Source organism: Centruroides vittatus, unplaced genomic scaffold, assembly GCF_030686945.1.
Source record: "Centruroides vittatus isolate TY-2023 unplaced genomic scaffold, ASM3068694v2 contig_1832, whole genome shotgun sequence".
Taxonomy (NCBI): Eukaryota; Metazoa; Arthropoda; class Arachnida; order Scorpiones; family Buthidae; genus Centruroides; species Centruroides vittatus.
The window spans coordinates 1,420,578-1,440,425 of record NW_027121128.1 but is presented as its reverse complement, the minus strand read 5'-3'; the positions used below and the strand labels follow the sequence as shown (position 1 = coordinate 1,440,425).

The 19,848-nt window shown below is 35.0% G+C and overlaps 2 protein-coding genes across 4 annotated transcripts in view; one reads left to right on the top strand and one right to left on the bottom strand.

Moving 5' to 3' along the window:
• The window catches only part of LOC136969966 (protein lin-28 homolog), a 50,104-nt gene extending 39,237 nt beyond the window's left edge, over positions 1–10,867 (bottom strand). Inside the window, exon 1 of one of the 3 annotated variants that reach the window (XM_067264322.1) lies at positions 10,844–10,867. Coding sequence is in view for 2 of the 3 variants with exons in the window: in XM_067264319.1 (XP_067120420.1) it covers positions 1,269–1,305 (37 nt within the window). In the remaining variant the exon portion in view is untranslated. Of the gene's footprint in view, positions 1–1,268; positions 1,499–8,151; positions 8,641–10,843 lie in introns of those variants that run through there. The other 2 variants (XM_067264320.1, XM_067264319.1) reach the window with 2 other exon arrangements.
• obe (obelus) overlaps positions 1–19,848 on the top strand; it is a 145,682-nt gene that overhangs the window by 20,915 nt on the left and 104,919 nt on the right. The window lies entirely within an intron of this gene.

Genomic DNA, 19,848 nt, shown 5'->3' with positions numbered 1-19,848 from the left:
ACCTGATTAGTATTTTTAATTATCTTAATTTCAATTCGAAAGCAATTTTCTCTTGTTTAACATCGCTAAAAAATGAAATATAAAATTTTCTTTAGATGATAATCAACATAAATTTTGCTAAATGAACTAAATTTGAATAAATTACACTGATTTGAAAGCTAAAAAAAATTAAATTTAAAATAAATTTCTAGAATTTTTCACAAGACAGATGTAAATAAAGATAGTAAATTTTGAAAACGATTTAAGGTGATAACAATAAATAAATGACAATTAAGCTTTAACTTTTCGTTTTTACAGTTTGCTAAATAACATTCGCTTTATATAAAGCGAATAGACTGTAGCTAACTCGAGATTAAATCTGCTGCAACAAATGATATCATTTAGCTTAAAAAATAAAATCAAATGACATGAAAATTGCAGACAGACTATAATGTCTTCCTAGCTGGCTTATGATGCCGATAAGAGCCATCAACCTCAGCTACTTAAATTCATTCGAGATGATCAGATCCATATCTGTAGAATGCCTTGGGTGAGACGACGATGTAGTTTGCCGAAGAATCTATCTTCGTCGTTTTTTTACTGACTATTTTGCCGAATACCAAACTTTAAAATTTAAGTAAAGGAATACTGGAAATAAAAAACTCCCGTGCTTAATTTATTATAATAAGTTTCCTCGAATATTGTTGCTGGCAGGTTGGGGATCTTTGAAAAGTTTGGTTGTAAATTTGTAAAGAAATAATGTAGAAAGACGGGCAAAAATATCTACTTTAAAAAGAAATGCACAAAAGAAACAATAGACTAAGAGGAAAAAGAGGATGGGAGGAAAGCCCTCGAGTTATTTAGAGTCAGGTTTAGCCTATCTGTTACACACAAAACTACTAGAACAGTGAAAATTATGGTGTCACTGCTTAGAGCATAAAAGAAGATCCAATTTTTGTAATAAATTGAATTTTTCCTTCGAGTAATTATAATACAGCATCCAATAATTCTATATAAACCGAGATACAGAAGCGGTTTTATTTTGTTTTCATATAATTTAGTTTTTAATTTATTAAATCTGAGAGAGTAAAACTTTAAAAAATAAAAGAGAAAGAATATAAAATATGATCATTGATCTTATAGAAATTTGGTAGACTCTTCAAGTCGGGGGTGTGTCTGGATCTTTAGATTCTAGCATTTACGTACAACGCTAAACCGGTGAAGGCGATCGACCTGGATGGTAATAAGCTATAAAAGAAGTAGGAGGGTGACAGTGTCGTGCAGCAAACCTTTTTTATGTCTCCGATTGATTTCGACTAATAGCATTCGACAGTCGTCAATTCGGTAGCAATTATCCTCCTCCACCTTACATCATTATGGATATTTTTCTTGCCATTAACGAGGCGCGCAAAGGAAAAAGGGTCCTTTACTTTATATTCCCATTATATTTTACGCTTTGCCATTGGCCTGTAACATCATTAATTTCGAGATAATTAGTGAAAGAGAACGATTGCATGCTTTTATATAACTGCTTTTCCATTAATGTACTGTACGCCGAATTTACTTTCCATCTAAGAAATGTTATTATAAAAGATAAATTATCAAAATAGTTCTAAAAGCATTTATAAACAATCATCTTTACGTTAAAATATTTGTACGTGACATCGAGTGAATTCGATTATCGATATATGTGATTATGGTTCGATTTAAATTTTGATCCATAAAGAATTTTTAATAACAGTAATTTTATATTTAGGGGCGTGGGCGTACACAGAAGGGGAGAAACGATCACTTCCCCCTGGGATCGAGTAAAAAATTCTACAAACGTAAATTATAATCGTAAGTGATTGAGATATTTAACCTTACACCCTCGACCATGGGACGATTCGTCCGTCTTTTTGTATTGATGCAATACTGTATTCTATAATCTACTTGTGAAAAAAGCCTCTCAAAATTAAATAATTTATTGATGTAATTATTTGTCTCCAAGCTTTGTCCTCCTCCCCCTGGAAAATTTTCTACGGAGGCCCAAGATTAAAAAGATGTTCGATTTCTTAAAGATACAATTGTAATCACTTAAGCTTCTCTTCAAAATCTTAATGAAATTCTGAATATATTAATTATACTGTAGTTACTTTATCATTAGACTTTAGATAATTCAACTGCATTCAGTTTAATTATACGTAATAAATTTCAATAACCTTCCGAATTTACAACTTAGAATTATTATTCTTGCAAGACCGAACATCTCAGTAACTATAATTATTAGTAATTAGTATCGATAAATAAATAATGTTCCCACAATTGTCTGTTTATTGAGAACTTATTTAAAATTTGGGAATTTGTATTTCAAATAACTATTTAATTTTAAAATATTTTTGAAATACAGGCGATGTCTTGAAGGACAATATTTGCCACTCCCAATACGACAATCAACGACACTCATTAAAATACTGTATAACAAATAATAAAATTTAAGAATTTGTTATAACATGTTTTGAAAATATATTAAATATTAAAAAATTCTTATCACACTTTACGATAATTTCCCCCTAATGATTATTCAATGTTATTGCTGTAAAATTTATTACTTATACTTTATACATTTAACAGTAAATGCCTGATTTCCAGACACGAAAAAAGACTTAAATTATACTAATTTAATCATAGATGAATTGCTTGGTGTTCGGAATGTTGTCGTATCGATTTCCGTTTTTGTAATAAATCCGTGTAACAATCGATAGAAAATGTTAACATCTATTATATTTTATTATTTTTCTCAACCATAAATTACGCCCTTATTTTATTTACTTCGAAAAAAATTCATTTATTTCTGCAAGAAATCACTGTAACATGCTTCATAAATAATTTAGAAATCCTTCGCGAATGGATACTTTTCTTTTATTTATGGTTATGTTTAAAGTTAAAAAAAGAGGGATGAAATATTGAAATTTTAGTAAAAAAGAGTAGCGAGTAAAATATCCAAATTCTAATCCAGTACAGGACCGAAGGCGGGGGAAAAATCTGCAATTCAAAAACGGGGAGCGGCTATTAAAATCTCGTTTGGGTGCGAAGTACTCTCCATTTATGACCAAATTCCTCCCACGTGCCTCGAGCTATTAGATGTCCAACCTGACGTCACAGTTCAATCTGGCGCTTTCTTGTTATTCCGATCCAGTCGGCCCACCAGAAATTTGAGAGCAGTTCGAAGTAAAGCAGACTGTGCAACGAATGCCATCACTCACGGTAAAAGTGTGATATATATTTTTTTTCCATCTTTTTTTGTTTTGCACTAGGAGGAACTCTTCGAACGAGAAATCGATCCTCTCTCTCTCCATTAAAAATTTTCCGCACGCCCATCCCGAATTGCAATTATTTTAGAGTGGAAAAGAGGGAATCTTCACAAAAGGCTCTTTCATCCGGGCTTTAAATTCGTCGGGGTGGAGCCGTTCTACCAGACGAAAACAACTCTCGAAACACCTGGCAGAAGCAGTTTACACTTGTTTACAATCGAGGGATTTACCGGCCACATTGGTCTAGACCGACATAACAGGGCTCCGCAAGCAATCTCCCTCTGAGTAAACAGCCACCGGGAAGAAAACATCGGGGAGGAAAAAAATTAGCCCACGTTTTCCGCACTTGGGTTCTCCCCAGAAACATTTTTTTTATTTTTTTTTTCTTCTTTGCCATCGTTTGTACCGATGAGGCCGAAATGGGTGGATCGTTAATACTTTTCTCTTTGTACGGACATTTAGCGACCTCTGGCGTGCCAGATCACAATCAAGAGGAATCTTAGGAGTAAAAAAAGAACAAAGGGGTAAGGAAGGTGAGAAGTAATTGGATAAAACGACTCCCTTCTTGCTCCTCTAATTAGCTTCATAAATCGGACTCGTCTACTTCACCTCGGTAATAGAAACACCTGTGGTGTTCTCTTCCCACTTGTGTCTTCTTTTGTAAAATTGTAACATGGTTCACTACAGAATCAAGAGGGAATAGAAAAGTATATCTTGACCAATCTGTGTTAGTTATTAACAGTCTAATGAACGGTACAAATTCGTAGCCTTAAGATAGCCTCATCCATCAATTTTCTGACGAGTTCAAGTTTGAGCAAATGCCATTGGGACAAACGGCGAGAAGATAATTGCACTGCTTTTTAGAGGATTTCAAAATAACATAAAATTACACGAATGTTTTCGTAATGCATTACATAATTAAAGAAATAAGCGAATTTTTCTCCTCTTAGTATCTTTCCAGTGAAACTTTTTTCTTCTCCTTGCAGAAATAATGTATCCTTTATGAGAACGGAAGCCAAGAAAATTATTTAAGAGCAACGATTGAATAGCCACGTGACTCGTCCGGAGATGGACTCTTTGACAAAACGCCATACTTAATTATAAGTTATATTATATTATTAAAAACTCTAATCAGAGTATATAGTAATAATCAAATAGCATATAGAATGTGTTTTTCTTAAAATAAAAGTATTACGAATTATCTCGTAGTTGGCTTATGTAACAGAAAGCTCTTCGCTAAAGCCAAACTACGAGTTAATTCGTGCACAGACACGATTCGTCCTGTCACTTCGCTACAGCCAATCGGAGATGTGCGTCTAAATTCATTAGTAATAAATCGGATATAGAGGCAAGCACATCACATTTACGTCTTTTTTGAGAGTGTTATTTTTTATTTATTTTTATAATCAAATTATAAATATCCCAAAATGGATAAGAAAAGACCACTAACTAAAAAACAACTTGATTACTACACTAATCTAAGTGATTCAGAATCTGACAAAATTTTTGGTGAGGATGGGGGAGTTTATTTGGCAGCGAAATGGTCCTGTTACTGTATGTAAATGGAAAGACAAACGAGAAGTCCTTACCATTTCAAACATGCACGTTGTTGAAATGGTAGAGGTGTTCAATCGCAATGGAAAATGTTCGATGAAACCGAATATAATTCGAGATTATAATCATGGAATGTCTGGCATTGACGATCAGATCAAATGCTATCGTACTACACAGCTCTAAGAAAGACTATTGGATGGCCCAAAAAGGTTGCATTACATATTATAGAAATATATATACATAATGCGCACAAACTCTTTCAAAAAGCAACTTCTTCTAAAATAAAACTTATAAAGTTTAGAGAAGCATTCGTCGAAGCGTTGATTGGAGAAGAGATTCAACCAGTTTCAAAAAAAATTAAATTGCAGAAGCTCCACTATTTACAGAGTATCCCATCTACTCAGAAAAAACAACATCTGACAAAGCCATGTCGAATTTGTACCAAAGCTAAAAAACGCCGAGAAACGCGTTATTTCTGTCCAATCTGTCTTGAGAAGCCAGCCCTTTGCGTAGAAGATTGTTTTAAAAATTATCACAAACAATAAAAATATCGTTTTGCTTTTGATTTTGAATAAACATTTTATAATATTTTCTGTTCGTTTAAATTTATATTTCTGTTTTATAAATTATCACGAACAATAAAAATATTGTTTTGCTTTCGATTTTGAATAAACTTTTTATGATTATATTTTCTGTTCATTTATTAATAAATGTTCTGTTCATGTAAGCCAAACTTGATTTTTTGTTCTTGCCCCTGAAGCTATCTATTCATATTTACACTGATATACTACGAATTACATCGTAGCTGCACAAATATGGCAAGGAAACAAACTACGATATAACTCGTCTAGGTGGAACGTCTCTACGTGCAGAAACGGTAACTACGTAGTCCTTTATGAGAACGGAAGCAAGAAAATTATTTAAGAGACAAAAACGGATGGATATAGCCATATCCGTCCGGAGATGGACTCTTTACAACTTCCGATATAATTCCAGATAAACGGAAATCCTGACCCCCTGTTGCTACAGGTTAAAACAATCGACCAGGAAGTACCGCCTTCCATCAGGAAGCATCGGTACACAAGTTAGGCTTTATAGTTACATCTAGATTTCGGAAGAGGAATGAGAACAGAGAAATGGAAGTTTAAGGAGTAGGAATGTTATTTCAGGAGATTTAGAAGAACGTTATAATGTAGATTGGGATGGAAATTACTGAATTTCTACACGAAACTTTTTTTGGACAGAAAAAGCCTTAATTAAGAAATAATTAAGGCTCTTTTCTTATGCAATTAACGTAAAATTCAATTTCTCAACTATGGATTATCATGAAGATACTTTTTCTACACAAAATAAATGCACAGGAGAAGCATTTCATCGTTAAATTTTATTTTTAAAATATTTTTATTACTTAAAAATCCAAAATTTTATACTATTTTAGAAAGTATTCCTTTTTTTATTTTAATATTATTGTTTTTATTATAGATTTGATGATTAAACTTAATAAGTATCGAGTCTCATTATAGTATTTTATCTGGAATAAACCGAAATTTAGAATAGTTGCTTACGAAAAAAAAAACAAAATATTGTATCAGACTGTTGGGCAGATTACTTAATTGATGCAAACAGGAATCGGAAATTGGGTCCAAAACATGAAAATAGAAAAAGGTCGTGACAATAACTACCGCAACAAAGAAGAATGCTCTTATTGGTTGTCAACGAACTTTCCCCCCCGACCCTTCTTACAAATAAACTTCTTTTGCATTTCTGCTTCTCGAACACGTCATAAACATCCGCCAAACTGCATTTCTCTCTCTCTTCCCTCGTCTTAATTCCTATTATGGAGCATAATACTCAACTTCTGCTTGTCAGATTTCTGTTTTCCTCCAAGAACACCCTTGTCCCATACTTAGACTTTTTATCTTTACGATTTGATATTTTGTTTTCGGTGGCGAATATCTAAGAGTTTTAAGAATAGAAAATTTATAAATTTTGATATTATTTGATCCTTTGAAGGATTTAACTTACACGATTCCAGATTTCGTTAAAAGTAGCCAGGGGGAAAAGGGCTTTTTTTTGTTTTGTTTTTTTCTCTTCCTTTTAACAAGACTCTCAAATAAAGTGAACTTTAGACGAAAATAGAACGGGATCTTCAAGAATAAGCGAGGACACGATTATGTTTCTATTTTGGGAAAGTTTTTGTCGACTGCAAAAGAGTTTTTCTGTCTTTCTTCCCCATTCGCCTCCATACGCTTTGTTGTTCCTCGACTATTGTCAAAAGAAAGTGAACAGGAAAAACACAAAAATTGCTTTTATTAGCTGAAGAAAACTTGTTTAAACTGGAGAAACTCGATCTTTCTGGGAAATGAAAAACAAACCGGTTTTAGTTTTTTAATCTAATTATTATTATTTTTATTTTTTTGCATTAACTAGAACGTCCAGTGTCAAGTGTTTTCCGTCTTTACTCCTTCCCGGTTTATTCGCATTCTTCTTAGGCCAAGCAATAATAACCAAAATACCTCTTTCTCTATGACTTATGATTTTTTAAATTATTTGTGCCTAGAAAACTTGGTTTTAAGATGATTAAACAACGTGGATTTTATAATTAAATATTTTCTGAGTGCTTAGAAAACCAATTTAATTTTGTTCATCCAACACACACATAATGACTTTAAACATACAAAATTATTATTTTAACTAAACAGATAAAGTTATTTTTGCTTTATTGTCCATTCCATATTGTCCATATTGTCCGTTAAAGAAGGGATAATTGCAAAAATCTCTTCTTAATTCGAAAGTATCTAATAATGAATTTCATTAGAAAAAATATAGAGTAGAATCCCTTTGCTGTGATTTGAAATATATCGAATACGTTCCGGAGTGAAAATTTCCAAAATAGACATAAGCAACGGGTTTTTCGGGAATATAGAGAAGCAAACATTGTCTGGAAATGAAAAGAGTAGAATTGCCACTGCCCATGTTCCAATAGAAAGCCTCGAATCTCTGTTGGAATTATCGGGGACAAACACAAAGAAAGCTGTTTACTCCAGAACGATGACCCAGGGGTCATTCATACCCTACGGGATAAGAGTTGGGGGCTACTTTACACAAAAGGACTCGAAGAATTTCTCGTTTCGAACACACAAACAGTTAAACTACGATTGGAAACGTATACGAAAACCGAATACCCTACAGTTAATTATTCGAGAATTTAAAGCGATTCTAGTGGCCAACAGGTCCGAAATTGCAAAGAGTCAGGTGGCAGAACGGAACGGAAACCGCGACACATTCCTGAAAGGGGGGAGAAATTAAAGGAAATACTTCTTACCGTTAGACTCCATTTTCGGTCAATGTCTTTCTCTCAGATCATTGTAAGCGTTTGTAAAGAAAGAAACATAGCGCGCCGAACTGAACCTTGAAGAAGATTACTCCAGCTCAACCCTGTTTAGATTTGACGATCGACCAGGCGAACACGTCCCGCCGCGAGCGCACGTCTCGCTCGGCATAATTGGTCGGAAAGACAGCTACGACTGGCAGCGATTGGCTGTCAACGTGCCGGATCCGAGTCATCGACTGGTTACGGGCATTGGGGGAACGCGATTGGCTGACGTTCATAGCCACGCCTCCGCGGCGGAGTCGCCGAGCGCGTCCAGTTCGAGTTCATTGAGCACCTGTTGGCCGCCGAGCACCGTGCTTCGACCTATTGATATGCGCGTTTATTGCTCGCATTTGCCGTCAAATGCGCGCTACGCGTCACCCGTGACGTCAAACACTGATTTTATGCGTAACGCCAGTGATTAGTGACGTATTTTCGTGCCTTTAAAGTAATTTTAACACTTAAAAATGTCTGCTTTAATGTTTTAAGGTAACGGGTTTACTATTATGATGAAGGTTAATCTTGGCTAACCGATAAAAAAATCGATTTTTTAAAATCGCTATATAAAAAAAATAATGTAACAATTTATAATTTTACCTTTTTTTGCGACATTAATTATCGTTCTATAGTAATATTCATTTCGTCTTCAGCCATCTTACACTTATCTTGTGATTCAATACTATCTCGTGATTTACAGGATATTTTCGTTTTAAAGTATCAAAAACTTTTGTAAGGTGATGCTTCAATCAACCTTCGTTTATATTTAGCATGGAGAGCAGTATATTATATAAAATAAAATCTAAAATTTACGATGACCTTAAACAATAAAGCTCCTGAAATTTTGGCGCAAGATGGCTTATCAAGTCTTCACACCATAAAGCAATAACAGAGCATTCCATTCTTTACAAAGTTTGGGAAAAGCAACCTTAAGAATGCTCAATGGTTGCTTAAGTTCTGGGCAAAAATTATCTGTGGACTAGCTCAATTTTTTCCTTTTTTTTTTCTTTTGCTATATAAATAATCGCATTGTTTTCGTACAAAGAAATTTCCCATTGTTGCAAGACTCAAGTTATATTTTGGTCCAAAGAATTTCCAGATTAAATGGGGAGGTTCCTCGATGTGATTTGGTATGCGGTTTATCGAGATGACAAATTTCTAGCAGTAAATATAGAAAAGGCCAAGCCTGCACTTTAACAGAGAATTCTTCACAATGCTGATGCAATTCCACATTGTTCTTCTTTGCTGTGCAACAGTGCCGCTTTGTTCTTCAAGAATTTCGACTAAAGCTCTTTAATGACTATAATATCACAAAATGATATCAATTTGATAACAATAAATAAATCTGAATTTATGTGGATTGCAGCAATCTCCACTATAGACATTTTTCTTGTAAGCTAAACGAGGACTTATTAGACAATCAATGATCCTTATCCCTTAAGGTCAATGATCATTTATATTTTATTTTTAATTCTCTTCTTGCTCGAAGAACGACAAAGAAATTAAATGGGATTTTAAAAAAAGAAGAAATTGTGGGAGAAACTCATTAGAGGGTGTCACCAGTTTGACAATTTCTTTCTTTTCCTCTTAAAGACAATTTAAGAACTAAAGAGCATCTTGTGATGTTAACCTCTGCTTGCATCGGTTACAAATGCTACCAATTACATTTATTTTCGTTTCTTGGTTGATAGCAACTAGTATAAATAGTAATTAAAAAATAATTAATAATTTTCTATAAATTATTTGCAACTGTAGAAGACGTCAACAGAATTCTTTGAAATTTAAAGATGTGATGCCATGATTTATAGTTTTACTATTGTTGGATTTATATTACAAATTGTTCTTTCATTCATCCTTCATTTACAATACGTTTCGCATTGTTAGAAACGTTTCGGCGTATCTTATTTCCGAATGTTTTACTTCAGTCATTTTCACTCTCGTCTTAACATTTTCATCACCCTCACTCCGATTATTCGACCAGAAAAGTGCCCGCAACTTCATAGTAAAGAGGGTCATAAATTACGACCAACAGTTCCGACTGTGGGTGGTAAACCCAACTTTTGTACAGACTCGGAATAGAAGACTTAGTAGGTAGCCTATCCCTCCCGCTTTACTTCGGATAAGCTGGTCCGAGGAAAGAATCGCTCGTAAATCTGCCAGGGAAAGTGGGATGACCGGACGGTGAGAAGGTATCTTAGCAACGAGCATTGACCCGGTAGTAGCGTGATCGGGTCACGTGTCTCCATGCTTAAGATCCCCGTGATCGCAGGTCTTTCGTTTCCGGTGTCCACTGTCACAGCGCGACTTCTCCCTTCGATTCTAAACTAACTTTCTCGAATGCACAAAGAAAGACACCGAAAGAACAAAACTTAAGCGTGGATGAAAATGAATACGTAACGCTGTTCCAGAAGAACAAATTTCATAATGTTCTCGGGTGAACGACCGTATTTCGTGCATAGGACCAATTAGAAGGCGAAAGTAGAGCAGTCGATATAACGCACCGTTTCCTCGCTCTTTAAAGCTCTTTCGTTCGCTATTGACGCTTTTTCAATATTTGTAAAATCGGGGTACGACAACGCGATTCTAATGATGTGAAAACCCGAGCGTCAGTCACGCTTCTAAATCCGAACAAGACGATGATACTTACCACGGGAAAGGCGTCCATACTTCTCTCTTGCTACCGGATATAACGGCTAAAGATGCTGCACCGTCCTCTTTCGATGACGTAATATCGGGCAGCTCAGATTATTGGTCAAGTTAAGAAAATCACTTGAGAACCTTCTACTCGAATGATTAAAGAAGGTGAGTGGACGTTACTGACCAATCGACAATCAAGTATTTCGCTATATTAATCTAGGCGTATGTTTTAAAGCCTTAAAACGATTTAAAATAGCCGAAATATTTTGTATAATTATAGAAATCTAAAGATTTTTTTTTTTTTTGCTTTAAATTAGGAGAAAATAGCTGACCCGTTCTAACTTAGCGAGTAAATTAGGCTAATTAAATTTTCCTGGAAAAGACAATAAGCCTATTTCTGGTTTTTCTTTAATGATCTGGGGTACAAGAGTTACAATCTTGTTAGCATTTCAACAGACTGAATCTCGGAATTAATAATAATAATAATAAAATACAGTTTTTTCCGGGTGAATATATCATTTTTCAAAGAGAACGAGGAAGAAAAGAGCATCCCGTTTAACCGAACAAGCGAGGGGAGGTGAATAAAACATCAAATTATTCTCTACTCGATTCTCTTTTGTGTATTCAATGAAGTTTATTCATCTCGAAAAACCTGGAATTATGGCTAAATTAGTTTTAGATATATTCGGAACTTGTCAGAAATTCCAATAAGTCTTTCAATTTAGACATTTTCATTATGGGTAATAGTTTAATATCGCGATCATCTCGGATTTTAATGGTAAAACTGAAGGGAAATTTTCTACAAATTCTGGCGTGTTTTGTCTAATTATTTAACTGAAAGCGAGTCACTAGACCTATAAATGTCCAGAAGTAGAAATATATCGCTTTGGAAAATGGCTATTGAGCGGTTAACGACCTTCAGACGCGATACAAATATATATTTATATACTATATATATATTGTATAAAGTCAGAAAGTTCATATTTTATAACAAAGTATAAAACAAATTTTCATTGGTTGATATATTGCTTCCGAGAAATTTAATTTTCTAAATGAAGTGATGTCATCTGCTAGTCTAGGGGGCGTCAGCCGCATTTAAAGCGGTGGGAGGATAAATCTTACCGTAAACATGCCCCTGGGCGTTTCTACAGATTCAAATTTGCGACTTTTTGTTATCTTTCGGCTCCTCTCTTTGGACGTTAAGCTGATTTACGATGAGCAATCGATCCATTTAGTGTTAAATTTACTTCTACGGAATGGTCTAGACGCAACTCCACTGGTTTAAACCCATAATTACTCATTATCATTACCAATCATGGTAGAGAACTATGTTATAAATTGCAATTACAGCCTCTATTTTTACCGTAACTAATTCAATGACACCAGTTTGAACATCTTTAATTTATATCCGTGTAAACCATGAAACACGAAATCGACTTCCCACGAAACAAAATGTAATTTAGGATCTTCAAAGACCAGAAATCTCGGAAAGTTGATTAAATTATAATCCGTTACGCATTCTTCTCATCAAAGTAAATTGTACGTTACGACAGAGTGGAGGCGACAGCTAACAAATGCAATGGCATATAGAGAAGGATAGGCTTTTTATCGATCCGTTCAATCGATCGATTTATTAATCTTACTGTAAATTATAAACGGGTTTAACTTATAACCGTATACAGGCCTATGTATATATCCTTTCCTGTCTTTATTTTTTCGTCGAGGATCTCATTGATTATATTATCGTTTTATATGCATATTTTTATCTTTCAAAGTTATCGAGATCAAGGACAACAGAAATAGGACATTCTAAATTCCTATTTTACGAAAGCTTACTGCTATTGATCGCTTCGTAGATTACATTTTTTTCATAATTAAATTTGACTTTTTATTATGCAATTTGATTATTCTATCTTCTTATTTAAAACAATAAAGGTTCCAGAATTTAATCCGGATTCTACATTATATTTGATTATATACAGGATCTTTACTCGTTCCTAAAACATGATCAAACCCATTCTAAGTTAAATTGACCATAACGATCAAATTTACTTATTAATTCTTTTATCAATATAACATCTACAGTCCCTTCTCTTATTTTATATTAATATTATAGCCTAGCATCGTGAAAAATCCTTCTTAAAAGTTTCGCGCTTTTTATATTAAAATTTACAGGCCTACAAGCGAGTCTAAACCTATAAAAATTGGTGTAAATTAAATTAATCCAGACAAAAAATTATTTCCGAGTAATGAATCAGACCATTACTTGCACTGATTAAATTGTTTGTAAATTCTTAACAATATTACACTTCTCTTTAAGATCGAGCTAATCTTACGCTTCACGAATTTACTAAAACACCCCTCTCTACTTAGACTTTATTCCCTTTTCTCAAATGTTACGGAATGGCAACCCGTTACCTTTGAAAACATTAATCTCTCGTAACAGTATCTAGTACAGATAATAGTGGGAGGAGGTGTTACCTGTCAGCCACCTAGTCATCGACCCTGGGGACATTGTTTTGCCGATTGGATTTTAGTTTCCGTTAATTCGTAGAAGGCGCGGCTATCAGCGTGTTTACCTGAGCGTTTACGCAACTTCCTGAGAATCCATAATGATAGGATAGCCGAGAAAGCTTTTGTTCCGTAATTCCGCTTTGTCTAGCGCTACCCTCCACAGCTATCGAAGCGAAGCGTTAAGAAAAGAAACATCGGATATGACTCTGCTAATGACACGTATGTAGATTGATGCCTTGGGCAGCGGATGCGACTTGGGAACCGTGCTCCACTTCTGCTCTCCAAGTCCACCTTCTCCTCTTCTAACCAAACAAATAAACCTTTTCTATTCCAGCACTGTGGGCATACACCTGTTGCGTACCTCTGCACGCTCCTCTTTTTCTGCTCTGTAGCAGAAATCTTCTTTGTTTGTTCGTTCTGGTACTGAACTCCGAAGACGACTCTCCATTTTGTGTCTAGTTATCCTAATTCCTTCGTATTCCTTCGCTGTATCTTTTAGCGTTTTCTCTTCCCGATCACTTTCCATCTAAGAATCACCATTAAAAATTTGCAAAGTACCACAAAAAGAGAAAATCACACTATGTCTCTGCTCAGTAAAGGAATCTGAATAGCATCTACATACTGTTAACCAGTATAAAAGACTACCCGCTTCGGAGAAATGCTTCAAACCCGACCATAGAAAGTTGGTCGTATATTTTTGCTGTCCGGACGGCGGTATCGCATCGTCGACTAAGCAAATAATTATTACAAATACGTTCGGAACAGACGGATACGCGTGACACTACACAGACGAAAAAGTAAAGACCCTACTCACCTTACCCACGTCCCAAGACTAAGTAGGGAGTGCTGCATACTTCGAACTTTATACAGACCGGTTCGGGTCTGCATTCCACGGTGTTTCTCATTTTTTTCGAGACGATTCTCGGAATTTCCGAAGACACACCCCATATCGTGGCCACACTACGAACCGTTTCCCTTCCCTCGAGCAAAATACTAATCCTCTGAAGCCCGTGGAAGGTCGAAAGGGGTAGATAAGAACGAACGGAATTTCACTTCTCCCTTCTATAATCGAAATCTAGTATATAATCGGGGGCAGCGTCAGATAGGCTAAATTTTGACCCAATAAAAGCAATCGATAATAGTAATGGACCTAATAATTTATGCAGGATAATAGCAATCAATGAACTGTCGTACCGTACAAATTGGCTTTCTTTCATACCGTGTCGCAAACAATAGTCTTTAAACAATATACAAGAGAGTTATTTTATCTTAACAATGCTTCTATCGGATGTGTTATTAAGCAAAATTGATCATAAATTGGCTTATTTGTTAACGTTCTAACATATAGAAATACCAAATACGAAATTTTATTCGTCAAAGCACTGAAATTGCAGCCATACTTAAATAGTAAATACAATCAGTAAAAATATAATTTAATCACGCTTCCGTAAAATTACATAAAAATATGTTATTTTCAATTCAAAACAGGTGTAAAAATCTTCCAGAAAAGAAAAAAAATTTGACATTTTACAATATAAAAACTCGTCCTTGATCTCTGACAATATAAAAACTCGTTAAGTGGTTTGTGGAATGAATCGCTTACACTTGTATGCCAAGCATCTACATTGTTTCTTAATATGTTGTAATATTAAATTCGAGTGCAAAATTAGAAAATATTTGTAAACTGAATAACTTGGAATGCCATTTATAAATGAAAGTAACAGAATGAACTCACATTTTAAGAGTTTATTACCAACTTAGCCTATAATTTGAGCGTTTATACTTTCAATTACTAGCGTGCAGTTTATTACCTGCTTATAATTTATACTTTATAATTTATTAACTAATTTTTATACTTATTTTATTTGTGCTTTTAGTAGAATACACAGTTTATCACCGGTTTATGATATATAATTTGTTACTTGCTTATAGTTTGCAGTTCATTGCTTGCATTTATATTTTATTGTTTCTAAACAATTTATAGTAGCATGTACTTTTAATTATTTGCTTGTAATCTATGCATTGTTACCTGCTTAAGGTTTTTTTCAGTCTTATAAGTCAATTAGGATATTCTAATGAACCCTAAACTGTAAATTAATACATTAGTTTAATAAGAAAATCTCGTATCGATAAAAAGTATAGTTTATTTCCGTTCTCTTTTAGCGTAATATTTGTAATAAATTTATTAGTAATAATTTAATAATTTGTAATAAAATTAAGTAAAAATTTTAATTAAATTTTATTATTCCTTCCATGTTATTTCACTAGAGTTATAGTTTATGATTTGTTTTCTTTTATTTATTTAGTTAACATGGCTGTTAAAATTTAAACATTTTAAGAGATTATCTGATTTTTAACAGTATTTTAATTTATAATTCAATAGTTCATCTTTCAGTCTGCTTGGAAGTAGGAAAAGTGATAATTTGAATGACAGGTTCAAAACGATTTTTCACAGATCCTTAAAAAGTTCTACTCGTGAGGGATTTTCCCTGTCATTCATGTCAAGTAGTCCAGTTCATCACATCTTTTTATGTGACAGTTACTGTGTGAAGGCCGATCTTTTGATTTGCTCTATTGAAAACAGTCCTCCTTTTTTGAAATTATCAAATTTATTCTATAAATGCATCCATTGTTTTAAATTAAACATTAAAAAATTTACGGAGATTTTTTCTGTATAATCCGATGTTTTTCTTGATTTTAACCGTGTTCTTTTGTAAAAGTAAACTGACATTTATTGTGTTTTCCCTTATGAGAAAGGTTCTCGAGGCATTATCGATGGATATATCAAAAATACGTAATTAAACATGTAAATAAATTTTGGATAAATATTCAAAATGAAATATTCGATACGCAAATATTTCAAATTTAAAAGGAGTAGGCGATTGCTGAAGGTTGCATCATGCATTGCTTATCGACAATTCTTGTTAAAACTATTATGCAAAACATGTAGATGTAAGGTTACTTGTATACTGTACAAGTATAATTAGTGCTCAACCGTAATATAATAGAGGCTAGTTATTAGGTGATGATTTCGTTTATCTGAGATCTAATACAACCCTTTACATATCTACATTTACCAGGAAGTGGCGTTACGATTTGTGAAACACGCTTTCATTTTTTTAATTGAAAGACAAGCTTAAAAACTATAGAAATCAATACCATTTTTCGACTTTACAAAATAGAGCTGTAATATTAATACGTATCTCATAAAATAAACCCATAACTTAATTTCAAATAGCATTAGGCGTTTGATAATGATTTCGGCTTCGGTATGAATTTTACAATAAATTTTATATAAAAAGTAAGTTTGTTAGAAAGTGTTTTAAATACTCAAAAACCACTAAACAGGCATCTTGGCTCTTCTAAATGCTCGTTCTTGAGTGCGATTCTAAAAAAATGCTAGAATCACACGTGGATAATTTTCTAAACTTAAGATTTCGGTTGGTTTACTGGTATACTAACTTAAACTACTAAAAGAAATATTTCCGTCTGTCTAAGCTCGAATAGAAGAGAGATAAGTAAAAAGAAGATTCGCACGCTTGGTATGGTTACGAACGAAACCGTAGAACCGGAGTTTAGATACTTTTTCTACAGAATTTCGTATGATCGATGACCGATTTATCCCGACAAAAGCAAAAGAAAAAAAATTCCTCTAATTACAATAAAGAAATCGCTAAAGCGTGTTTTCCATTCTTTTTCCAGTTTATTAATTTCTCGCTCTGACAATTTGACATCCTTCTTCCCTAAAATGGATGTAAGTTATTCAATCTGTCAGCAAACACTTTACTCCTTTCGAAATTTTCTTAATGTTTGCTTTACTTTGAAACGATTTTTAAGCTTGAATTGATAATTGATAGACATTTACCTTAGGAAATATTAAGAATAAACAAATATTACTCACTTGGGCTGAGCTAGATTCTCTGTTTCACAGCCCAGATCCTACAGTTCGCAAGGAGTGCGTCACCATGATTATAGGCCTGTCAGTGTCATATACTCCGTAATACCGTTATGCGTGGCCGAGTGTATAATCGAAAATAGGCAATTAAGCTTATACGACGATGGAAAGGAGAGAGTACTCATTGAAACTTTCATAATACAACGTTGTTTCCTGTCTAGCATAAAAAAGATGTCGTGTCTACGGTAAACGAGTGGCTGTGTGCAGATCGTGCTCCGAAAAAGTTTGCGTTTTTCGTGGTCTGTTGTTATTTTTTTTGCGGTTTTTGCTTTGATCTGGATAGATCTTACCGAGATGCTTCTTTTGGTGTAAAAAATTTTTTTGTGGACCCATATTTTGGCGACTTATTGATGAAAGAATACCTGTTTTTTTGAACCGTTTTTCCGGACCTCCTTCGACTGTTTTTTCGGACTTTGCAACGGCTTTGGAGACCTTCTGTGGTGGTGAGTAGACCTCCCAACTTTGGTTTAAAAAGGACCGTTTGTTTTTTGGCAACAGCGATTTCCGTTCCGGATCATCAAAGGCCCGCATCGGGCTTTCTCTGTGGCGCACACCTTCAATCTTCGGGCCTTCTGGAGAGGGGTCAGGATCCAACCTTTCCCTGCGATTTGGTTTAATTACGATAACTTTAAACTTAGATATAGCGGTTTATATTTCTTCAACATTTTCACACTCTGGGGTCATCGACCTCTCTTTCAACGGTTCTTCAACGGCCGCTGCTGACGTCAGAGACGGAGTTCGCATTACTTTACGTGTTTCTGTGTTTTTTTCGGAACTGGAAGCGGAAATTACTTGACAGATGAAGAAATTTTGTTATGTAATGAAGCAACATTGCTGATTTTGTCACGCGAATTAGAATAAGTTTGTATAATTACTGTAACTAGTTTTAAGGTAATTTTATTCTATCCTTTCACCTCTGCACCATCAGGTGCTAACCTGACTGTGCAGAGAGGTTTGGAACTTCGGTTCCCGCTTTCCGACCACTCTTCAGCTTTGGGTTTAAGTACATTACACAAACACTTGGGCACACTCTCTACACTGATCGATTTGCATCGTCCCTAGTGTCACAGTCAGCGACCCTAGCTGCTTCAACGGACTTCAACGGACATTTACGCCTAGTGACGTCCTTTGTGCACTGTGCTCGCTAGACTCCCAACTTATCGCAGTTCGGAACACTTTAAAAAAACTGGCAACCAGAAGCAACGAACGGGGAACAACTAACCTGAAGGACATCATTAAACATGGAGGACCCAATTCTGGAACCGAGGATAAATCTTACCCCTTTAGAGGAATTGGAAAAAACGAATCAAGATCAAGATCAACTAGAGGAGACAACCGACACACAAGGACAGGAAAAAACGAATCAAGATCAACTAGAGGAGACTACCGACACACAAGGAGGGAGGATAACTGATGACCAAGAGCCAATTGAAAAGGCTTTAATAAAGCAAGCAGCGATTTTAATGGGCAAGGTAATGGACCTATGTCCAGGACATTACAACTCAACTATTAGAGTTAACCAGCGCCTGGAAATTAGAGAACATGTCGCTAAAATGTACGGCTACATGAACGAGATGTACGGAATACTCAAAGAAGTAAGAACAGGTAAACAGGCAACAGCGCACACTGTAGGCCAACCGATGTTCAGCGACATTGTCAAAAGAAACTTAAAACCAAGCTATACAACAAGGAATATAGAGCGATCTATAGGACAAAAAACGCTGAAAGAGGGAACCAACGGATCGCACGCAGTAATAATGTATCCGAAGGAACAAAATGCTGGCTCACCAACGAATATGACAGAAGTCATAAATGAAATCAAGACACAAATAGAACCACACAGATTAAATGTTAAGATATTAGCAGTTAAGGAAATCAACAACAACGGAATTTGCATCCGTGTGGGGAATAAAAAAGAGTGCTCAATACTGGAAACTAAAATTAAAAGCATACCTAGTGTGCAAGAAAAGATCACAACCAAGTGCTCGGAAGGGCGAAGACCAAAGGTGATCTTGCTGAATGTGCCTCGATCGGTGGAGGAAGAGAATATACTGCCACACATTTACGACCAGAATGAAATTTGGCAAAACATGACAAAAGACTCATTTCTGGAAGAATGCAAGATCAAAACGATTATTACACGAGGGAAAGTGACTGAGAACTGTAGGCACGTAGTCATAGCGACGTCCCCTATGATAAGGAAAATGTTTATACAGGAAGGAAACATTTCGGTGAGCTGGGCAACGATCAGAGTGGACGACTTTGTCCCACTGCTTCGCTGTTATAGGTGCTGTGGATTTGGCCACATGGCGAAGAGTTGCACGAACCAGCAACATTGTAGCCATTGTGGCAAGGATCACAAATTCGCAAATTGTGATAGAAAATCCGAGCCGTCATGCTGCATAAACTGTCAAAAAGCGAACAAAGCACTCCCTAATAACAAGAAACAACCGACGAACCATGGGGCACTGCACCCAGACTGCCCCATTACTAAGAGAACAAAGACAGCAGCAATCATGAGAACGGATTATGGCTTATAACTTAAA